The 23312-nt window shown below is 31.5% G+C and overlaps 3 protein-coding genes across 3 annotated transcripts in view; all 3 read right to left on the bottom strand.

Moving 5' to 3' along the window:
* The window catches only part of IP3K1 (inositol-trisphosphate 3-kinase-like protein), a 56183-nt gene extending 51352 nt beyond the window's left edge, over nucleotides 1–4831 (bottom strand). The window contains exons 1-2 of the mRNA XM_077446554.1: nucleotides 3664–4831; nucleotides 2044–2124 (exon numbers count right to left, since the gene is read on the bottom strand). Coding sequence (XP_077302680.1) covers nucleotides 2044–2124; nucleotides 3664–3738 — 156 coding nt within the window. The 5' untranslated portion in view covers nucleotides 3739–4831. The remainder of the gene's footprint in view (nucleotides 1–2043; nucleotides 2125–3663) is intronic.
* Nucleotides 4832–9889: 5058 nt separating this feature from the next.
* On the bottom strand, nucleotides 9890–12712 carry LOC143923060 (rotatin-like). Its single transcript, XM_077446553.1, has 9 exons — nucleotides 12601–12712; nucleotides 12297–12522; nucleotides 11864–12222; nucleotides 11386–11742; nucleotides 10934–11311; nucleotides 10689–10867; nucleotides 10354–10606; nucleotides 10173–10279; nucleotides 9890–10098 (listed from the first exon to the last, which is right to left on the bottom strand). The coding sequence occupies exons 2-9, from the start codon at nucleotides 12455–12457 to the stop codon at nucleotides 9961–9963; spliced, it is 1932 nt and encodes a 643-aa protein (XP_077302679.1). The 5' UTR covers nucleotides 12458–12522; nucleotides 12601–12712; the 3' UTR covers nucleotides 9890–9960.
* Nucleotides 12713–13159: 447 nt separating this feature from the next.
* LOC143909104 (rotatin-like) lies at nucleotides 13160–21725 on the bottom strand. Its single transcript, XM_077427005.1, has 20 exons — nucleotides 21582–21725; nucleotides 20229–20416; nucleotides 19985–20151; nucleotides 19812–19904; nucleotides 19538–19730; nucleotides 19339–19464; nucleotides 19050–19256; nucleotides 18805–18968; nucleotides 18487–18697; nucleotides 16768–17244; nucleotides 16540–16684; nucleotides 15762–15923; nucleotides 15555–15676; nucleotides 15288–15484; nucleotides 15068–15213; nucleotides 14770–14997; nucleotides 14423–14693; nucleotides 14169–14341; nucleotides 13525–13800; nucleotides 13160–13449 (listed from the first exon to the last, which is right to left on the bottom strand). Exons 1-20 carry the CDS (start codon nucleotides 21616–21618, stop codon nucleotides 13160–13162), a joined length of 3873 nt encoding a protein of 1290 aa, XP_077283131.1. The 5' UTR covers nucleotides 21619–21725.
* Nucleotides 21726–23312: the final 1587 nt, after the last annotated feature.

Genomic DNA, 23312 nt, shown 5'->3' with positions numbered 1-23312 from the left:
TTATTTTTCAACAGTATCTATTTAGTGGCTGATTACACTGTTCGACACGAAAAATGGTTCAGAGACGAGATATGACTTTTCTTATAGATATATGCCCAGTAAACACGAATCTGGTAATAAAAAATGTTGATTGGCTCGAGATTCAGAAATATGTATATGTGTTTTTTAAATCGCGCGATTTTTCTATATCTTGGTGTTGTTCGGTCGATGTCTCAAAATCTGTCAATTTTCTGTTCAAAATGAATATTGGAATCTATATTCAGGTATTTTATCTTCCATTTGTAGCACTTTTCAGCTTTCAAATCTCTCTAAGTAGTCATCCAGTTCAAATCAAAAGTACGTATTTTCACTTGGGATTTTTTTACTGAGTCTACTATTTTATATTGAGTATTTTCTATTGAAACATGTTTATTGAGATAGTGTTCTGACCACACTATTTTTTTTTTCGTTTAAAAGGGTTAATTGGAAGTGTGCTGAACTTTAAATCGGTAAAATTGCGAGCAAAAAGCTCGTACTAGTATTTACTCGTATTTACACGAATCTGAATTGAATTAATAGGGATAATATATTAAATTATCTTTATATGAGAATTAAATAAAATTCCACTTAAAAAAATCATATTTCGACTATTCTTGTGGATTAATAACAAAAATTCGTTTATTTTATCGAGGTAAGCCAGTTATCAATAGAATTTTTGTTATTAATCCACAAGAATAGTCGAAATATGATTTTTTCAATCTTTACTAAGGTTGACCCACTTAATTCGAATATGACAATGATTTTTGTTCGTTTCTTCTCGTTAAGAGGGCTGTACACCCGAAACCTTAATTTTGTTGCCGTTCCTTTCTTCGATATAGTGAATGTATATATTGAGTGAATGCGACAATATATATCAATGTATATATTGAGTGAATGCGACAATTGCGCTTCGACCATATAATACGTATTTTAAATCGACAAAATCGAGGTTTCGTGTTCTTTTATTTTCTCCCCCAAAACCGGACCAATTTAAAAAAAAAATGCATCATCAGTATGAGAAAGATATTTTCTGTGTAACCTTGCGCGTATTTTTTTTTAAATCGACCGTTAAATAAGCACGCTGGACTCTTTTCGTGGGTGTAAAAAAGAGGCGATTTTATAGATGTTTGGCGGCTCCTAGCTCCTATGAAAAATAACTAATCAAAAAAATAAAATGATAGATGCATCTCAATAGTAGATATCCATAGCATATTAAAAAATAATTTCTCTAGTGCCATAATTGAGGAAGGGAGAAGTGTAATATGTTTGTATGGACAAGGTACTGGTGTCCAACCCTTTTTAAAGTTCTACAAATGTTAATGAAAAGTAAAAAAAAAACTTCAGACGATTTGCATCACATCATGCAACTTCTACGAACCTTGTTTATAACACAGATTTTTTAATAATATATAATACATGGAATGAGATGGATGAGAGTTGCTTAAAACAGAAACAGCTGGAAGTGTGTTAAAGTGTAATCACACAGAAAAGAACGCGGCACATGGTTTTTTTTAGATACTTTTGCGAAACATGCGAAAAAATACGGCACGCCTAGCACATATTCAAAGCACACCGCCCCAAAATCAGCCCCTGGAGTGTTTTCAGTGATATTTTGTCCTTGTATTGATATAAGCTTGACAGTGATTAATAACGGCAAATCCCATATATGAAGAAATGTGGGAGAAAATTGTCGAAATAATAAGATCGTACGAATTAAAAATGAACTGAGTACGCCCTGCCCTTTCTTGATCGCTTGCCGTTCCGTTCATCTCTGTGTTTTCGCCCTTAGAGAATCCAACAATTCTAGATCACTTAAAACAGTTAAAATTTCAATCGCAATTATTTTCCTATAAACCCAATCGATTCACCAATTATAAAAACTCTGATAATTCACATCAATTGCCTAGATGTGAGATTGTATTTTATCACAATGGCTTTGGAAAGCTCTTTTTACTTTATCTGTTATTTTAATTATTGTACATTATTAAATATAATACAAAATTAAAATTAATGTATATAACTTACAAATGCACAACAGCGAAGAAGGACGTTGCCACTATTCTTGCTTTCGCATTCGTCCTTTGAAGAATGACCCAAAGCTTTTATCTGAAATTTAAATTCAACCCCATTATATTATAAAATCATTCAATTTTAGGAATCGCATTGCGACAACCCTGGTTCAAGTGTGAATTTGTTTACATTTTTATTATTCAAATAAGAGATAGCAATCATTTGCGAAAACGTTTTTTGCCACGCAATATAATGGAATTTACACATGTACATTTTATTGAATGAAAAATACATCATTTGTAGTTTTAGCACAGAATACTATTAAAAAGCATGCTTAGAGATATCAACTGTTTTGTATTGTAGATGAGATCTAAAATTCTGCCATAGGTTAGGTCAAGTCAAAAGAATCAACTGTGGGGTTTTTTTTAACCCTTTGACTGCTACAACAACGATAAATCGTTGTTTTGAAATCGGCGAAGATTGCTACGACGATCGTTGTTGACGTCATTAATTGTCGTATTTCAATACTTTCTTTGAGCCACCAGCGCATCAGTGGCACGAAACATTTTTTTTATATACGTATTTATATTTATTTTTCAATCAAGCTTTATAAATATTTATCAATTTTTTAAATAAAAGCTCTTCAATTTCGGGTTCATCATCAAAGTAAATTTCGGGTTCGTTGTAAATGTCATATAAGGAGTTATTACTTGGGAATTGATTATTATCGATAAATTCATTTTCAGAATCAGTAGAGCTGCTGATTTGTCGAGTTCCTCGGCGAGGAGCTATTATTTCGCTTTCATCACTTTCACTGTTCGATATCATTTTGCAGAGTTAAAATAAATGGCAAAAAACAATAGAAATCCGCTTTCAATTATATAGGTCACGAATTCATGCAATCAATCAAATGCAACTGAAATGCATACAAAATGTTTATGATACATGTTGAAAAATTATTTGATTATTAGAAACTTCGCATCCTTGTGTGTCTCGCTCATACGTACACAATTAAAACCAAGAAAGAAAGAGAGAGAGACCGCTACCTGTTTCGAATATATCGCATGTTGTAAGGATACATCGATATCTAAAAATAGATTATTGAAAAGAATAAAGCCTCGGAAAACAATCGTCAAAATTTATTTAGTGTATATATGTAGGTATCTCTTTCGCACGCACGCATGTAAAAGCAAGACAGAAAGAGAGAGCACGAGTCCACGACTGCTTCTTAAAAATGTATATAAAGTATTATAAAAATTACGAGTGTTCGGCGAAGTAAGTATGTAAAAAAAAATATTATATTTATTTTTTTTCAAAATAATTACAAATGTTAGCATTTTTCGCTTGGACATTGAAAAACCTCGTAGCAGCCAAAGGGTTAAGTATACAAGTAGTATTTAAAAATACAATTTAAAAACTTTTTATTTCATTGCACAGATGTTCGATTTCCACGTACTGAAACAAACCTTCGTATAAATTTACTTACAATTAGAATTACTAAAATATACCACTCCATCTGTGCAAAGAATAAAATGACACTAGTTGAAGGAAATACCCTCAATGTTGCATATATTTATACATGTATATATTTTAGTATAATTTAAGTTTGCAATTAAAATTCAACATTGTTTTTACATTGATGATGCTGGAGTCGAAGAATGGCAACACGGAGTACTTCCTGGGAGGAAAGCGGGTAGCCGCCGACGCCATCCTCACTTCAAGACACTTCAAGATCTACGTGGAGCCGATCAGATGACGAGGATTCGACAGGATTTCGAGGAAAATGCGGAGACGAGCGACTGCGACGCGGTGTAGCCGCAACTGACCCGGCGGCCAATTTAACACGATTTGCAAACGCAGATCGGTCGATCGGTTGACGACGACAACGACTCATCGTGGACCTAAATATATGTTAATTTTAGGAAACCAGTTTCAAAGATTCGTCTAATTATTATTAGTTGTGTTTGAGAAAATGTGTGATCGTCGAATTCCGTACAATACCACTACACTACATCTAATATATAATTTCGAAAGAGACTTTGTATGTACACGCCAGCAGCATAGCTCGGTCGTTAAGCTTCTGCTTAGCGTCGAGAGGCGCCGGGTTCGATCCCTGGGCCCGGGCCTCGAATGAAAATGAATTTTTCCGAGTATGCTGTTGGTCAGACCTGGATTTGTGACTCCAGGTTGATCGTTTCCTATCAGAGTTTGCTAATTTTCTCTGATTTCATTGTTGAAACGGTTCCCGGAAAAAAAATTGGCTAAAAATCAGTAGCGGCTCGTGAGATTTCATAGTGGAGGGGCTGCAGATATTATTCAGGCTGTAGTAGCTCGTTAACCAAAACGGTGATCGAATGAAAACAGAAATAGCTTGAATATGTACTATATTGTGAGTTCTGCAGCCCTGCAGCCCTTGTAGACGACAAAAATAGCATGCATTTGTACTGTATTGGAAGGCTGCAGTCCTGCAGCCCATATGGACGAGCCGCCACTGCTAAAAATCCTTCCTACCTACTATGTATGTCACCACTATTTGAAGTATGATTGATGTAACATAAAATGTATGTACAATTCATAGATGTCTCGTTAATTTGCGAGTTTTTCAGTGTCTCGTAATTCAACGACTTGTAATAAAAATGCTGCATTTGTAATTGTAATTGTAATTTATAATTGGCCAGGAAGGCGCATTGGGATTTACCTGTAAGGCCTTCCTGGTATACATATATATTTGTAAAAATAAAATAAAATGTAAGTATGTAAGGTCTGGGTGGTAGAATCCGTGACGTAAAATTGAATAAAAATTTAAATTAAAAAAATAATGTTTACTATTAGACTAGCCATGTTTAAGCGGTTTATATTACAAATACCGAGCGAAGCCAGGTAAAACCACTAATATATTATATGTACATACACAGATAAATGTTATAATAATAGAAGCGCCCTTTGGAATACATTTCTTGTTTCAATACACGCGTGCCGTTACCATAACTACGCAATATTGTACGCGTATGCGTATGCTATTGCCGAATGCCGACGCTTTCATGAAAACTTTCATATACGATGTTAATTGAATAATATATTACTTAAATGATCAATTTACTTATAAAAATGTATCCCATGTTGTTTATTGTGTGTTTTTGAATGCATCGTGCAATTTTTAACGATGCACTTGTCCGTTGCCCTTGCCCAGATAAGTTTTTATCGAACATACATATGTACGTCGACCACCAAGCATCAAATACGACTGATGCTAAAATTATTTAGGATTGTCTGTGGACAATCGTCACTTGACAACAATGTAACGCCTAAAGCCACTTCTATTATTATAACATTTCTCTGTACATACATATGTAGTAAATTGATTATTTTATTAAATACATGTACACCTAATTCTATTTTTACATTTTGGATATGTTCTGGAAAGTTCCGTGTGAAAAAACAGCGTGGAAAAAGATACCTACATATGTATGTATATGTGGGAAAATTTGTGGATTTGTTTCCTAGCATAAGAAAATGTTAAAATGGTGGTGAAAACAAATGAAAAAAATATTTTTAAAATAAACTTATTTTTATTGTTCGTTAATTCCTTGTATCATTCGCGAAAAAAGTAAGAAGAGGCTAGTAAAAAGGATTTACAATGATTAATTAATGATTCGTTGAAATTAAAAAAAATCAATTTATGTCCTGAGAATATAAAAAATTGATAATTTTTTAGAACATGCCAAATCAAAATCTAGTAAAAACAGAATTAGATGTGTTTTGTTATATTATTGTTCATTTTAAAGATTTAATTTTCATCCAATATATAATTTCGAAAGAGAATTTGTATGTATGTATGTAAGTTTTGTTTGAAATAAATTTAATAAAATGTTTACTATTAGATTAGCCATGTTTAAGCGGTTTATATTACAAATACCGAGCGAAGCCGGGTAAAACCACTAGTATAATATATTTTTGAGAATTTATTTCATAGAACTACATATGTATAATTTACATTAATTACAGTATGTTGTAGTTTTATATTAAGTGATTTTAATATCTTGCGAAAAATAAATGCGATTCATAACAAACGATTGAAAAGGTTGTAAAAATTGTAGTTTTTACATGATACATTATGAAGATCTACCTCTGAAACGATTGCTTTTGAAATGTTGATTAAAAAACATTGACAAGTTTGTCTTCAAGTTTACCAAAAAAAAAAAGCTTGTAAAATAACGAATAAATGTATGATTCAAAGTTGTTGATTCTGCAGAGATTTCCAACTAAGACAAAGAAGTGAAAATGTTTCTTTTATTTTAGTATTATTAATAATTTTATTACTTTGAGCATACATTTAATGTTTAAGAATGTGTCAAGCTTATAGAATTTTCCAATGCATATGAATGATTTATTGCTTCAACTGTTTCAGTCAGCCTGTTTGGAAATATTTGGAATCGATGGCAATCTCTACTGTGAGGATCTACTCACCGTCGTCTGATCGTGGCTGATCGTCTCCTAATTCACCAGCAACCCTGATTCCAACAGTATTCTGTCGCCGAGAATACTACCGGAGCAACTTTGGAGCATTTGAGTGAACTATTTGTAAATTAAAATGCTGATTTCATTTAAATTTACGGATCAATAAGTTTTAGAGACCCTGAATCCTTCTTATTGGGTTACTTGTACTTACGTATCATTAAATATCAAAAAATGTTTGTGGCTTACATTAAACTTTGCATCCAATCATGCAGAACAATTTGAGTTTTAAATTTGTGAAAGAAAATGGGGAAAAGCATTTAAGAGATGTTGTTGCATAACAAGTTGAACAAATTATTAAAAATTTATTTCATATCTGTCTATCTTTATTCATTGAATATTTTATACTTTCAAGTTTCTATGTTTAATAAATAAAAGACAAGATAATAATTTTTCACAAATTGGATTTTATTTTAAGTCACACATCATAAATATTGTAAAGTTAATTTATATCATGGACTAAAGATAAATGAATAAATAAATAAATGTCACAAGTTGTAGGTTTTTATAGTGGATTGGAGATGACAATTATTACACAGATCGTGCAGATGCATTGTATCATAGTTTATAATGAATTGTATATGGTCCATTTTTAGTATAGATAACATATATTACACCGAGCATGCACATGTATTGTATCCTAGTTTATGTATATTAAGTATTACACAATGTGTTTTTAAATTTAGAGTGGCCTTTTTAGTAATACTGTCTGTGTTTGCAGTGGTCTCCGGAATAATGCACTCTAGAGACATCCAAACTTTCAATTTTATTGCGTAAGTCCTTTTTGAGCGCCTTTAAAAATTAGGACTTCTCGAAACTGCGCCACTATTTAGTGCAATTTAGTACAGTTTTCCGGGAACCGTTTGCAGTTGATAGCCATCAATTATATTTTACAAAAATATATGAGAGCTATTTTTTGACACTTTCAATCGGAGAAATGTTATAATAACAGAAGGGTCCTTTCGAATACATTTCTTGTTTCAATACACGCGTACCGTTTCCATAACTACGCAATATTTTACGCGTATGCTATTGCCGAATGCCGACGCTTTCATGAAAACTTTCATATACGATGTTAATTAAATAATATATTACTTAAATGATCAATTTACTTATAAAAATGTATCCCATGTTGTTTATTGTGTGTTTTTGAATGCATCGTGCAATTTTTAACGATGCACTTGCCCGTTGCCCTTGCCTAGAGAAGTTTTTATCGGACATACGTTGACCACCAAGCATCAAATACGACTGATGCTAAAATTATTTAGGATTGTCTGTGGACAATCGTCACTTGACAATATTATAACGCCTAAACCCACTTATATTATTATAACATTTCTCTGTACATACATATGTAGTAAATTGGTTAAAACTATTCAAATAAATTTAATAAAATGTTTACTATTAGACTAGCCATGTTTAAGCGGTTTATATTACAAATACCGAGCAAAGCCAGGTGAAACCACTAATATATTATACATACACAGAGAAATGTTATAATAATAGAAGCGCCCTTTGGAATACATTTCATGTTTCAATACACGCGTGCCGTTTCCGTAAGTACGCAATATTGTACGCGCATTCGTATGCTAGCTGTCGCCAAAACGCTTTCATATACGATGTTAATTGAATAATATGTTACTTAAATGATCAATTTACTTATAAAAATGTATGTATGGCAACAATATAACGCCTAAAGCAACTTTTATTATTATAACATTTCTCTGCTTTCAATCTTTGTTTTAAATTCCTAAACATTTTTTCGTATAAGAAATATGATTTTGTTTCATTTATTATAACTTGAATATATATTTATTATTAAACACACTTAGTATTTATTTTTATGTAATGAAATACAAATAGTCCAAACATCACTATTTTAAAATTATTTCCCTGTTGATTAAGTTTATATAACTGAAAATCCGAAAAGGAAGAAATAACGTGATAAAGTTATAGATTAAAACTACTCTAATGCACATGTATATATATATTAAAGTTTGACATTCAATAAAGTTCAACATTGAAAACTACACTGATCACTCACATGCATATTACATATTATTTTATTATATAGGTCATTGTGGCGCATTAGGTTCTTCCTGTAATGCCACAATGGTCCAAAATGTTAAATAAATAAAATATATGTAAATATCAGGATCATTTTTAAATAAGAATCCTTTGTATGGATTAACAACGCAAATTGATACTTTGGAATGCAATCTGAACAGGAATATGCCTTAAGCCCGGCCGCAAATACATGGGAATAATAAATGTACGAAAATACATGGAAATAATAAATATTTCTTGAAAGATTCTTTAGCGTCTTTACTGTGCACCCGGGCTAATTAGCATTTCATTCCCCATGCCGATCGTCAATTACGATAAATCTGCTGAAAAAAAGGGTGTCTTCACATCTTCCAGAGATTAAAGGACACCTGCTAAACTGTCACTGACTAGTTTTTCAATGAAGAGAACGGCAAGCTCGTTTCCCGACCTCAAAAATGCCTATATATTAACGAAAATTATGTTAAAATACATAAAATACAAATAAATTTTGAATCATAAATATAAAAAATACAATAAACACTTAAGAAATAGCCCTCAGATATGTATAATCTTTTATTTTAACATTTAATATATCCTATTTTTATTATACACGGAAATAAACACTGGATTATAGTTTGACATTCATTATAAGAGCTTGGAGTCGGTTAAAAAAAACCCAACTTCCATTCCGACCCCGAATCCAGCTCCGATTTAGACTCCAATTTCAAAAATATCACTTTTTTTACTATATATGTTTAAAGCCATTTCCAGGCACATACAGTCTCAATTTCACCAAACAATGCGACGAATAAGCTAACTTTCAAATTTCGAAATCTATAACATCGGCATTGATAATTCATTCTCACAGATATGTATGTAACCACACAAATTCGTCACTTATCAAATGTATACACACATTTTCGAGTACTTTTCTCGGTTGTTAAAATTCAATTTTAAAAAGGAGTCAGGAGTGGTTTGATTTTTACGATTCCAACTCTGCCAAAAATATCACAACTCCACAGCCCTGATTTTAAATTCAACCCTAAGTATTATATTTTGGATTAATATAACAATTACTAATGAGATCGTGCACATATTGTATTACATATAAACATCAATTACATACATATATTAATTTAGATTAAATAAATTAAACATTACAGATCGTGCATTTTTTTAAAATAATAACACTTATTATGAACATCTAATTTTGATTACCATAATAGCCATCATGTTGAAAGATTAAAATGGAATGAGTTCATTGGTAATGGCTACAAGGAAATAAAATAATACACTATGTATAATACATATGTGCATACATGCATGTTAATTTTTTTAATTCCTCTCTCAAATAAAACGACACATGCAAATTCAATCAGCTTTTATCACATTCAACACATATGTCATAAATTGTATTTCGAATTCATTTTCGTTAGCTTCACACTCCAAACGATGTAGACAATCTGCTAACTTGGATGTTATTCCCAAAGCTTTCATCGTCAATTTACCCTACAATTAAAAATCATAAATAAGTAACTTTAGACAACACTACGATTTTAACGTTAATTTGAAAACTACAACACCTTATGGTTATTAGCACATAGAGCCCAGATTGCAGTGCACACATAAATTTTTTCAGGTATTATATTTGGAGTTGTTAGTATTATAGAAAACAAATGTAATAATTCAGCTGAAAAAGAAATGAAACTCATTATAATGGTTGATTAACGTATTATGTTAAAAATTATACAAGCCATTTAATACCTGAAGCTAAATATCTGGGCCGATTCATAGAATTGAACGAACAGTTTCTTATAGCCGTAAGCATTAGTCTATTTGCAGTTTGGTTACAAAGTGCACATAACACTCCTAAATATTCAGATATTTTTATTTGACATTCGGGATACTTAGACATGTTACCGCAAAAGTCGTCCCATATCCTTACCACTTTTTGATAATGACGCTGTCCTCTGGTTATTGTAGGATGAATCTTGTTAAGGCAAGCAAATATCTCACTCTGACAAATAAATAAATATGATTTTTCTAAACTGTACAAAAGAAAATAGAATTATTATACATTTAGCGATCGAATCTTTTACCTTCACAATAATAGTTCGACAGTGTATGTGACAACTGACTGTGCAAAGAATCTTTAAAGAATCTTGTAACAAAGCAGTAGAATGACTTCGACTGACTAAATTCATTTCTCTCAATGCTACGTTTATTATTTCTACCAGCAATGATTTTTTTCCAACTGTTGCACACATGGTATTACACGCTAAAATAAATTCGGTAAATTATTCAAAGCATTATATCAACAAATTTTCATTCTAAAGCAATATACCTTTAGGGCACGAATTAGTGAAGGTTTGTAGCATTTCTAAAACGTGGTTAAGGAGTTTGTTATCGGGTAAAATCCATGGCCATAATTTATTAATTGGAGAAACCAAATTGCTTTCGATACATGCCTCTTTGGCAGCGTCGCAATTATTCAACAGATTGCAAATCATCGCTACAGTCCAAGACAAATAATCTATAATATGTGATTTATTTCCACTTCTCACATCCTGTGGTTTAATAGACATTATTAAAATGTTATAAATTTCATTCAAATTTTCTATGAGATGTTGTGTAAATTTCAAATTTACAGCCAATATTCTGGCTTTACTGCTGATTCCAAAGATAGTGATCAATCCCGTAGTCACGGATTCCAAATTCAGACCTGAAAATAAACAAAACTAAATTTTAAACAAGTCCCTTTGGATTTAAACCCCAATTATTATTATAATATATTACCATAGATCTTGTTTTCTATATTACTAGTATTATATTTGTAATATAATTGTAATAGGTGAAAACAAAACTCTTCACCTAAAAGAGCATTTTTTGATTTCTCCAAAAAATCACTATTTGAATTGTGGTTTACATTAGATTTAATTTCCTTTATGTTTAATTTAGAAAATTCATCAATATCAGGATCATCGATATCAATATCATCAATATCATAAAATAGATCATTATAATTATTCAACTTTTTCTTGGAAACGCCAGTATAATCAAGTATATGTGCCAATCTCACACTCATATCCGAGGAATATGAATAGGATAAATTAAAAAAATTCACTAAAAAATACAGACTTGATGGAATAACATCTGAAAATAACGTAAAAAAATACATAAGCACCTTTATTTTTGCAAACAGAATATGAAAATGGTTTCGAATGCTTAATTGTGATTAAAATTATAAGTGCAGTCCAAATCTTAACAAACTCACCTTTAAATCTACTATCACTCAATGTTATAATTGAACTGTGAAAAAAATCTATTGGTCCAAAATCTGATATAGTGTCCCAAACAATAGAATACCCCCCATGAGCATTCAGCAATGATCCCAACAAAAGGAAACCCCAATACCACATATCGACGTATACTGCTACTATTTCTGGAGACTGAATGTTTAAATATATATATTGATTCGTGAACAATTCTATAAAGTCTTCGATAAAGTTGTGCTGCTTCACTAGTACTTTTATTATTTTCTTTGAAAGTTCAGTGGCTTTGCATAAGGTTCTACAAATACTAGCACACATCGAATACTTGGTCACCAGTGGATAAATTTCCAAAGACAAACAACTGCAAAAAACAAACAGTATGAAAAAACCATTAAATGCAACATGTCAAAATGAGATTTTCAAAATTAAATTTACCTAAATAGTATTTTAAATGTTTCCGACTCATACATGCCAGCAGAAACTTCATTGCAAAGAATCAAAGAATTATATAACATGTTCGATATGTTTATAAGCAGTCCCACAGTACAATTAGGTGCATTTACAACAGACAGCTTCAATGGAATATTATTGATCATATTCTTTGCAAAAGCAACATTACATATTTCATTCTCAGCGAGATAGTCCGAACCAAAATTTACACCTAAAACATGAATATATAATCATTATATTTCACAGAAGACATATATAACATATATAACACAATTTATTTTTTAACAACCTGCATTTAATTCATTATTATTATCAAGATGCACAAATACAAGATTATCAGTAATGGCAATAAAGAAATCATCAGTCAAAAATGACAAAAATTCTTGTTTTATATCCAAACCACTTTTCTGAAATGCATAAATAGTTCTCACAATGATTATAATAAATGAAACGACAAAAAAAAATCATACAATTCGTACCTCAGAAGTTAAATTACATAAAAGATTCGCTGTCTGTTCTCGTAACAAACTGGCCTCTTCCGGATCTAACAAAATTTTAACTGCAAGCTCTAAAATATTGTTATCATCGTCTTGAAATCCTAAGCACAACAAATCCCATAAATATATGAACGAATAGGTTTAATTCAATGCACACACATAATAAATACATTGTACTTTTATATATAGGAGCGCCGAGACCAGCTGCCACCATTCCACCCAAAACTTTTAAAGACAAAGTTCTCAGCAAGAGATGATAAGACTTTTCCCACATTAGACAAATAAACAACACATCACCATTAGGGTTGTCAACCCAATACTGGATGTTAACCTGCAAATTGAAAATCAACTCTATAAACACTGTTTACCAACATACGAACAATCAATATGTAATTCAATCAACACCTTTTTAATACCACTCGGAAGTATATCTAACAGACGGGAAAGTATCATCAAAGAATTAAATACAAGAGAAAATCCTTTGTGACTAGAGAGGTCGTCCTTCACATACAAAGATTCACACAAATTTATCAAGGTGTATACAAGTTTCTCCAGCTGTTTACAATCGGCTTCAGTATTGAGACCATGAGTCTGAGAATTCAAAAGATGCGTCAAACACTCTAATATTTGACCCGCGTACGCTATAAATATAATAAAATATATAAATATCATACAACATTGTATATTTAAATACATTATATAAAATTTCGACTAACCTAAGCTATTCATATTATTTATTTGCAGATTAGAAAGACAGTTGCTCAAATGATGAATGGTATTATTCCATACTATATTGTTTTGATTGAATTCATTGCAAAATTTGCAACACTCGCAAATGAATTCTATTATTTTCTGCTTTAACTTGAATGAAAATAATTCACAATCGTCAACCCAATCATTAGCATCGTCTTTTTCTAGCAAAGCGCATATACCAAATGGTGCTTCTAATGTTGATTCAATCACCCATAAGGCTTCCGCGACTTTATCAGCATCTATAAAAAGCATTTTTTTTTAATAAGATTTAAATTGAAATATTATTTTATACTTGGGAAGGGCAGCATAGCCGATGGACACAATTTTATATTTTTCCATAATGCCGTTTTAAGGTTGCCCCTTAGCAACATCTATAGTATTAAACTTGTACATTTATAAATTAATAAATTTAGAAATCATTTTCAAATAGTGCTGACATAGGGGGTAGAATGGTTTTTGCCAATTTGATGAGGAACCGTTTCAACAATAAAATCAGATAGATTGGCAAACTCTGATAGGAAACGATCGACTTGCAGTCACAAATATCCAAGTCTGACCAGCATTAACGTAACCACCAAGCTATGCTGCTGACTAAAATGAAACTCACTTCTTTCAAACAACTCTAAATACAATGAAACAAAATCCAAGAATTTCAATAGCAGGATCAAATCTTTCGGACTAGCTGGTGGTGCAGAAAGAAAACGCTGCAACGTGTTACGCCATGGTAAATCATCAAAATTCAACATATACGATTCACCATCACGACTCAATAAAATATATCTAAAAATCATACACTTCGTATTATTTGACTAATAGGATTAATTAATAAAAAATTGAAAATAATAAAAGCATTATATAAACCCAATAAGCGTATTGATTCCATTATTAACAGCTTTATGTGTTGTTGCATTCTGAATTTGATATAAAGCAGAAACGCATCCTTGAATTGGACTGGAGGCTTTCAATATTGACAAATCAGCAGTAGTAATCATGAGAGATTCGTTGAAATCATCATTTTCACTAATCTCCGGCAAGTAGGGCCACCTGAGTAATTTGTCCAAGCCTCCGAACCAAACTACGCTCCAATATATTCTAAGATATTCACTTAGTGTCGTTTGTTTCATCATCCAATCTGTAAAAAAAAAATACATATTAATATGAACTACATATATACATATAACTGATCAAATTTGTTTAAAATACAAGACCTTCTTTAGACTCCGACTGGTACTGGCTTATCTTAGAATGTGTGGCACATTTGAACGGTAAATTCATTTTCAAAACGATTATATTGTGCAACGACAAATTATCGGTCCAATATTCATCTGTACTGAGAGGATTTTCAGAGGTTACAATGTGATGGGAGAAGCTTAACAAGCTCAATAGTTGAGATGCCATCCCGATAAAATTTTCTTCACTTGGAAACAATAATATTGCTGAAACAATTGTAAAATCCTGTATAGTTACTACAAAAATAATAATATAAATACAAATACGAATTCATACCTCTGATTATGTTAAGGAGAATGTCTTGATCTTCCGAAGCCCATTGTCTAATTGTTGTACTATTATAACACAGACTATTCAATATTGATATACAACTCATTGCAGATTCGGGGAACGTTGTGTATTCCGATGATGTAAGTGATGCCCTGCAATTACATAATACAATATTTTATTCTGTTAGATAGCAAATAAATACTTTTCAAGATTTAAAATGCATCACCTCAAATAATGTTTTATTATGTCACAACCATTCTCATTATAGAATACTTCGTGTAAATTAGTTTGCTGCAGCATCACAGCTAACTGGGCTAGAGCTGATCTGCCGAACGATGGATCAACACGGGAGAATTCGTTATCTTTTTCCGCAGTGTTTATATTGTTTTTCAATAAATTAATCACTTGTAAAAACCCACCTTGCTACAAAGAAAAAAAACATTTATTGCACTGTCTTATATTTAATTAAAAGATCAATCATTAATAAACTTACTTCGTAAAAATTTGGATCTTTGGGTTTGTTCACGTTGAAATTTTTCATACCGACTAATTTAACGGCAGAACAAAGTATATCAGACCGGATACAATCACTCTTTGGTAACATTTTATCATTTTCTATCGAAGTGAAATTAAAATATATTTTATAAAAATAATAAAATACAAAATTTATCAAAAAATAAAAGCAAAATTTGATAACCACCTTCATCAAGATACAAAAATTTCACGAGATTCTTTGAGCCCTCCATTTGAGCAGTAAAACATTTAGAATACAGCAATCGAATATTCCCTTTTATTAGTTCAATTTTAGGAATCAACATACATTCTCCGATTTTCAAATCCAACATTTTAATAACAGATTTACCTGCAAATAAAGTATATAATAATTACACTGAGCAAACAAAAAAAATTACTAGTCAATCGTTACTAAGGTTGACCCACTTAATTCAAATATGACAATGATTTTTGTTGGTTTCTTCTCGTTAATGAGGTATGAGCGTTTAAAAAAATGCCCAATTTGCAGTATTTAACTCAAAATATAGTACTGCTGTGCCAAATCTAAGTATTGGAATCAATAGTCAGATTTTTTTGTATTGATTGTGATTTTTTATTGCTTTGCAATATTATAATATATCTTGCCAAGTCAAAATTTTATCGAATTTTAAGACAGTTTTATATTTCACTAAGGTTACAAGGATTGATTATCGATCTCAATATTTTTTTAACCTAAACATACAAATTCGAGCGGTAAATGATTTTAAATTACATTATGGAAAATCGGTAAAAATTATGCATTTTTTAAACGCCGCTTATATCTCATAAACGAGAAGAAACCAAAAAAAAATTGTCATATTCGAATTTAATGGGTCAAATTTAGTAAAGATTGATTGGTCTCCAATCCGGTAAGTAAAAAACTTGATTTTTTTTGTTACTCAGTGTTATCAACCAATCAAAATATAAAAGTGTGTATTTAAATATACCAAATTCATCTTCGTGAGCAGCATACGTGTGTAATATTGGCAAGGCCGGCAAAATAGCTTCCAAAAAAGTTCTCCACATTGCCTCAGACATTAACAGCTTGCCTCGAATCAAATGTTGTATTATATCCCTTGCATAATCTCCCACCTGAGTTCAATTAAAAATTATATAGAGATTTCACTTAAATAAAAATAAATATCAATTAATATATACATATGTAAGTTTATAACCTGTTTTGATTTAGATGCCACGCCAAAACTACACATTTCCATCAACACACACGGATCGATTAAAAATTTGAGAGATGATTCGTCATACATTTTCAATTCATCGCTAGTTTTGATCAATCCTCCCAGAACTTTAACAACAGCAGAATGGACTCGTGCATAAAACGCTTCTTGAATCCACACACAACTGTGAGCCAGCAAAGTTAATGTTATATTTTTAATATCTTGCCATTGTCCTGACGACAGATTCCATTTTGACAATTTCAAACAAAAGATATCCACAACAATTGTAATAAATCTAGCATTCTTGTGGAACTCCAGTGAAACGAGTGATTTTTTAATTATATCTATTATGTCAATACTTTCAATTTGTGCATCGACATTTTGAAGAAGGATAATGGCTGAATTCATGCTATCCGAGATATCTTTGATGTCCTTATATATTTTCAATTTATTTCGTTCTTCCGAACTACCATGTTGCTGTAATATTAAAAATATAAGTAAAAAGTTACATTTTTCTGTGTGATACATATGTACATACATACAGTGACGGATCAATTAAATGGAAATATGAGGTTTGAAGTCCCCACTTCAGTAAAAAAAAAACAATGCTATCATTGTTTTTAACTATGCTCTTCAGTATATGGTTTTTCATTAGAATTTTACAAAACCATGTTTTTATTTGTTTACTATATGTACTTGAAACACTAACAGTTTTTGGGATAAAATAGGTACTATTTTAAAATACTATGTAAAATAGGTCTTAATTTCATTTATTCTTGGCTTACGAACATATTGTGGACAATAATAATTTATAAGTTGTAAATTTTGGTAGCAAAGGTCCATTTTGGGGCCCCAAGTGCGCGCTAATTTTTAATGTATGATAAACCGCCGCTGCATACATAGAATAGACTAGTGTTTAGCATATAATGCTTTGAACAGAGTGGTCACGGGTTCAAATCCCACTGGTTTCTGCTGGCCAGACCTTGGATTTGTGACTCCCGGTCGATTGTTTCCTATCAGAGTTTGCCAATTTATCCGATTTTTATTAAAACGGTTCTAACAAATTGACAACCTTACCTAATTTCTAGCAAAATCTCGAGTTTTCAGGAATCTCGAATTTCGCTGAATTGTTTAAAATGCTGCAAATTTACAAATTTGACCAAAAATGTCTCTATGGTTGTTAATTGATATGTATTTACTGAATTTCGCTGAATTGTTTAACACTATATCATAGATTCATATTTGTATCATGTTGGGTGCACAACGCTTACTGGCCGCTGATACATATATGATTCACGACTGCGCATATATATTTGCCGTGCCTAATATATTTTTCAGTCCGCTGATATATATATATATATATATATATATTTGTATCATCGACCACAAACGATTGACGTAAACGTGATACAAAAATATATCAGCGGAGTGATAAAGTTCGCGCAGTCGTAAATCATATATGTACCATCGGCCACTAAGCGTTGTGCACCCAACATGATACAAATATGAGTCAGCGGCCGCCATCGTGTTAAAATGCTGCAAATTTACACATTTGACCTGTGGATATTAATTGATATGTATTTATGTACTTTGTATAATATTAATAGTATTTGTATCAAATGTACAATATTTCTGGCCAGGAAGGCGCATTGGGGTTACCTGTTAGGCTTTCCTGGTATAAATTAAACAATAAATAAATAAAAATATCCGACAATATACCTTTAAAAATGATTGAAGTCTTTCATGATATTTTGGATATATTAAGGAAAAAGAGATATCGTCCAGGCAATTATATAAATTTGAGATGAACGTCAGTGGAAGAAATGGTGCATAATCACACCATTTTGCGAAAGAAATGCAAAAGATCAACATTCGCATATAGCACATTCGATAAATTGGATCTTTAGTTTCATTCATATAACAAATCAACCTAAAATTAAATAGTAAAGAATGTATTTATTTTTTATATTCCAATATACAATATTTTTAAGACAAAAAAAAGAATTGGAAACCGAAGTATTGAGATTGATAACATACTTGAATTTGTTTAATACATCTCCACATGAGCGAAGGAGTTGAACCATTTTTTGTATAACCTCCTGGGTATTTTGATCTTGATCTGTCTTAATGTTTTTGTTGATTGTTCGTTGAAAAATATCAAGCAACTTAAATAATAATGAGAATGCAATATTCATTTGTTCCTGAAAATCAAAACGCAAAACAAAATGAAATGAAATTGTATTCTATCTCTACATTCATTACACGTCAACTGAAATAATAACCATTGAAAGATCCATCTTTTCTTGAGATGACTGTGAAATATTTAAATTAAACAAATTCACAATTGTGTACATTGTGTCGAGACAAAACACAGGCAACGGTAATTGATTTAACGCAGTCGGAGGATCACAATACGAAGCAGCGCTATTTATATACTGTTTTTGATCACCATACATCTTCCAATCCTCGAAGTTAATGAAAGGATATATCTAAAACATACAAATATAATACAAGACTCATACAAATAAATATTACAACAATACGTGTGTAATTGCAAAAAATAGTAATTACTTTAGAATGCATTAAAGCAGGATCGTGCATCTGTTGTATTCTCACATTTATACGATCACAAAACAACGAAATCGCTTCCATGGATAGAATGCTGTGTTTGGAATTACTAATCATAGCTTGAAATGTCTAAAAGGAATCAAATAAGAAGTACAAATAGTTGAAATATTTCATAAAGACTACTTTCAAATCATATGTATACTTTTATAGTGGTCGGTCTATTGAGGAACACGTCTGCTGGAAAATCAATCAATAACACATGGTTGAAGAAAAATGTTGCTCGTTCGACTGAATTGCTCGTACTTACACATTCTTCGTTTAAAGCAATTTTACGAAGATCCGACTTACACAATTGCACCCACGGCATAAGATAAATTTGAATGCCTGGACCGAGTCTAAAATAAATTCAATATAAAACATAAAATAGAAATATATCTCACTTTTACAAGCTTTTTTATTATTATTTTAGCACTTACAAATTATCACTTATTTCGCTTAGTTCGTCGTCTGATTGGTTTGAGCCATTGCTTCTTTCGCTTGCCTCATTATCAGATTTGATATAATCCGACCTGAATAATATGCATGTGAAAGATTATATATATACTGTGTTAAATTTTAATAGAGAACTTAAACAGTGTAAAATGTATACCATCGCCTTAAAGTCACCTCAGTTTTGTCTACTTTATTTTGAACTAGTTCAATTATAATATCTACTTTTTCAGATAAATCTGATTGAACTTTGGCTTTCAAATATACTAAATCATTTTCAAGTTTTGGCGCCCCAATGATATCTATTATAATATAACCCAACGGTGACTGAAAAAAAAAAGTGTTAGATGAAGTACATACCTATATAAATAAAATCATAAAACAAAACTCTCATATTTCTTTACGCTTAAAACACCAAACAACATTTTGATAGCAACTCCTTGATGTTTGGGATTGTCATATTCAAACCATTTGAATAGATTAAACAACAACTCTTTGATACTTTTGAAATCATGATCAAAAATATATCCAAGTTTTATTTTGGAATATACTTGTAGCAAAGCTCTCTCTCGGATTTCTTCTAAATTATGTCCTGTAAATTTTATTGTGTGAAAATAAATAACAAAGTAATATAATAGAGAAGTGAATTATAGACACATAGACTTTTACATTTATAAGCACAAAAATGTGAAAGTTGCATTACATATACATAGAGTCATTACCGTCGGAGGATTAAAAGCAATAACAATGTAAATATACATACATATATTATCTGTAGGTCATCGACTTTAGAGAGTCTTTAATTAATATTATGTATTAGATGTATTATGAGCATTTATAAGAATTGTAAATAGGTTTTTGAGCTCTTTTTCCTATTACGCTGTACATATTAACATTATAATAATATAATAATATGATTACTAACAAAATTAATTTAAAATTGTAAAGTAGACAATGATCAGTAGATCATTAGCTATTAAAATATATATAAGATGTATTGTGAACATAATTTAGTAACAATAAAAAGCATTTAAAAATCAATACATATATTATATTAAACAAACAAAAAAAAAAAACATTAACTTATGCAACAACCATCAATCAATAAGGTTGTCAAATTTCTTTTCACAAAAGTAAAGGTCATAGATTGTACTGTCCTCAATTATAGAACAATACAAATTCAAATTGATTTTAAAAATAAAGAAAAGGATGTATGATTCCTGTCATTAGGAATCATAATGAAAGAAAATGCGCAATAGATCGATACATTTTCTATTTGCATATATTTTGTTACTTTTACTAAATGAAAAATTTACCATTCGCAAATATAAAAAACAAAATCATATACTTAACTACATTCAGATAACTATTGATTTGTCCAGTTATGTAAAAATATGGCACCTGTTGCGCATGTTTTGCAAAGAATATATTAATACGGTACATTTTCTTTTATTGCTTTGCTCGAATAGGATACCTGAGGATACGCAAACAATTAATATTTCATATAAATTTGTTAAAACAAGAATAAAATGCGTATTGATATTTCACAATTTTCTGTTATTTAATAATTAATGTGAATCCTTTTTGTCAAGATATATAGAAATAAAATAAAAAGATATATATAATGTAGTATAGAAAGAAGACGGGATGAGTTTTTTTCTATTCATTACGTATTGCAAATTTCAATGAGCTCATTCGCAATATGTTATGATACATAGTTTTAAATTATATTTTTATGAAATAAATGTTGTGTATACCTATCTTTTTGACGTCCTTCACTCTGATGAAACCCATAATGAATGATATTCGGTTACTAAACAAACAAAAAAATGATTATATCAACAATAAAATAACGATCGATCGAGCCATGGTGCGACGCGAAAGAACGTCAACCGCTCAATGGCGCCAACACATACGGATCTGGCCGAAACAAAAAGCACTTTCCGACCTGCTACTCTTATTGTAGAATCTAATATTTGATTACTTGTAGTAATGAAAAATTCCCGATGAGTTTCGAGACGAAATAAATACCCGGGAAAATTGAAAAAAATATGTTTATCAAGTATTTATTAACACAAATTGATAAATAATACATTTTTAATTTTATGTAGAATAGATTTTATTTATTATTTATATAAATTCTATGGTATTGTAACGTACGCCGCGGATTAAGCGAATAGAAGCCCAGAGACTGTGACCGTTCAAAGATTATCTGTAACGGATATCTGTTAACGGATTAACTAAATGCATACCGTGCGACTGGTATAAGTGGGTTTTAAGGATTAGCGACAAGCTAAGTGCATGAAACAATGATTGCACTTTTCATACCGTAGGAATACATATCCGAATACGTGACTATACAGTAGGTAAACAGATTAGACGTCCTGGGAGACCGTGAGACCGGTGTAAGTGGTTTTAGGGATTAGCGACAAGCTAAGTGCATGAAAGCTAAACAATGATTGCACTTCTCATACCGTGGGAATACATATCCGAATACGTGACTATACTGTAGGTAAACAGATTAGACGTCCTGAGAGATCTACCCCTTATAAGGCAGTACGTAGGCGATATCATGTCATTCTGGACGGAGCAGTGACCGTGCGTGTATCTCCTGAATCATCAATAAATGCTGTGAAACGACTGTTGGCCTTTTACTTGGATCCTCCACCCACCCCTACGCAACAGTATTGTAACGTAGAAATTAGGTGGGTGGCTTACGAGCGCTAATCACCTGATCTCTCGTTCACGCCAAAATGACCTCACCGTATGATTGAGCCGTATGCAACGGCCAATGGGATCACCCCACTCATTGACCAATAGTTTACATGTGTATATATGTTGTGCCCAACGGGTATAAATATGGGGCGCTCTCGGTCTGGAAACCATTCGGACCTGGAGCGCCAACGAGAGCACACGTATAAACCGCTACTACAATGCTCCTGCGTCTTTCTCTCCGATTCTGGAAGCCCCCACGCAACAGTATAGTGACTATTTCACACAAAGCGATCTCGCACAAGTCACTGAAATCTCGATCACGAAATATCTGGCATTCGAAAATTCCATCTATCATAATAACAAGAATTCGAGTGCCAGATATTCCGTATTCATGATTTTCGTGGCAACAATTGTTTCTATGGCATAGATTCGCAATTTTAAACTTTCTCCATTATATTTTTAAGGGTTCGGTGATTACATCCCAAATGTGAATCGCTATCAGGATAATCGCCGCTATGAAAATCGCTCGCATGGGTTTCCTGTCACACGAAAATTCGTCGCAAAAGAAAATTGCCGTATAGAAAATTTCCCAAATATTGCTCAAAATTGCCCAAATCTCGTAGAAAACAAGGATTTGTTTTTGGGATGGCACATTTGGGATGTAACCCGTTTACCATTTTTAGAAAATAAGTTTTTTTGACAGGTAGGTAGAAAAGCGATGCGGTGTAAGCAATCGAAAAGCGCCAGAAAGACTGAACCACAGATTAACGACA

Source organism: Arctopsyche grandis, chromosome 3 (assembly GCF_051622035.1).
Source record: "Arctopsyche grandis isolate Sample6627 chromosome 3, ASM5162203v2, whole genome shotgun sequence".
Classification (NCBI taxonomy): domain Eukaryota; kingdom Metazoa; phylum Arthropoda; class Insecta; order Trichoptera; family Hydropsychidae; genus Arctopsyche; species Arctopsyche grandis.
This window is presented reverse-complemented; position numbering and strand designations above follow the sequence as displayed.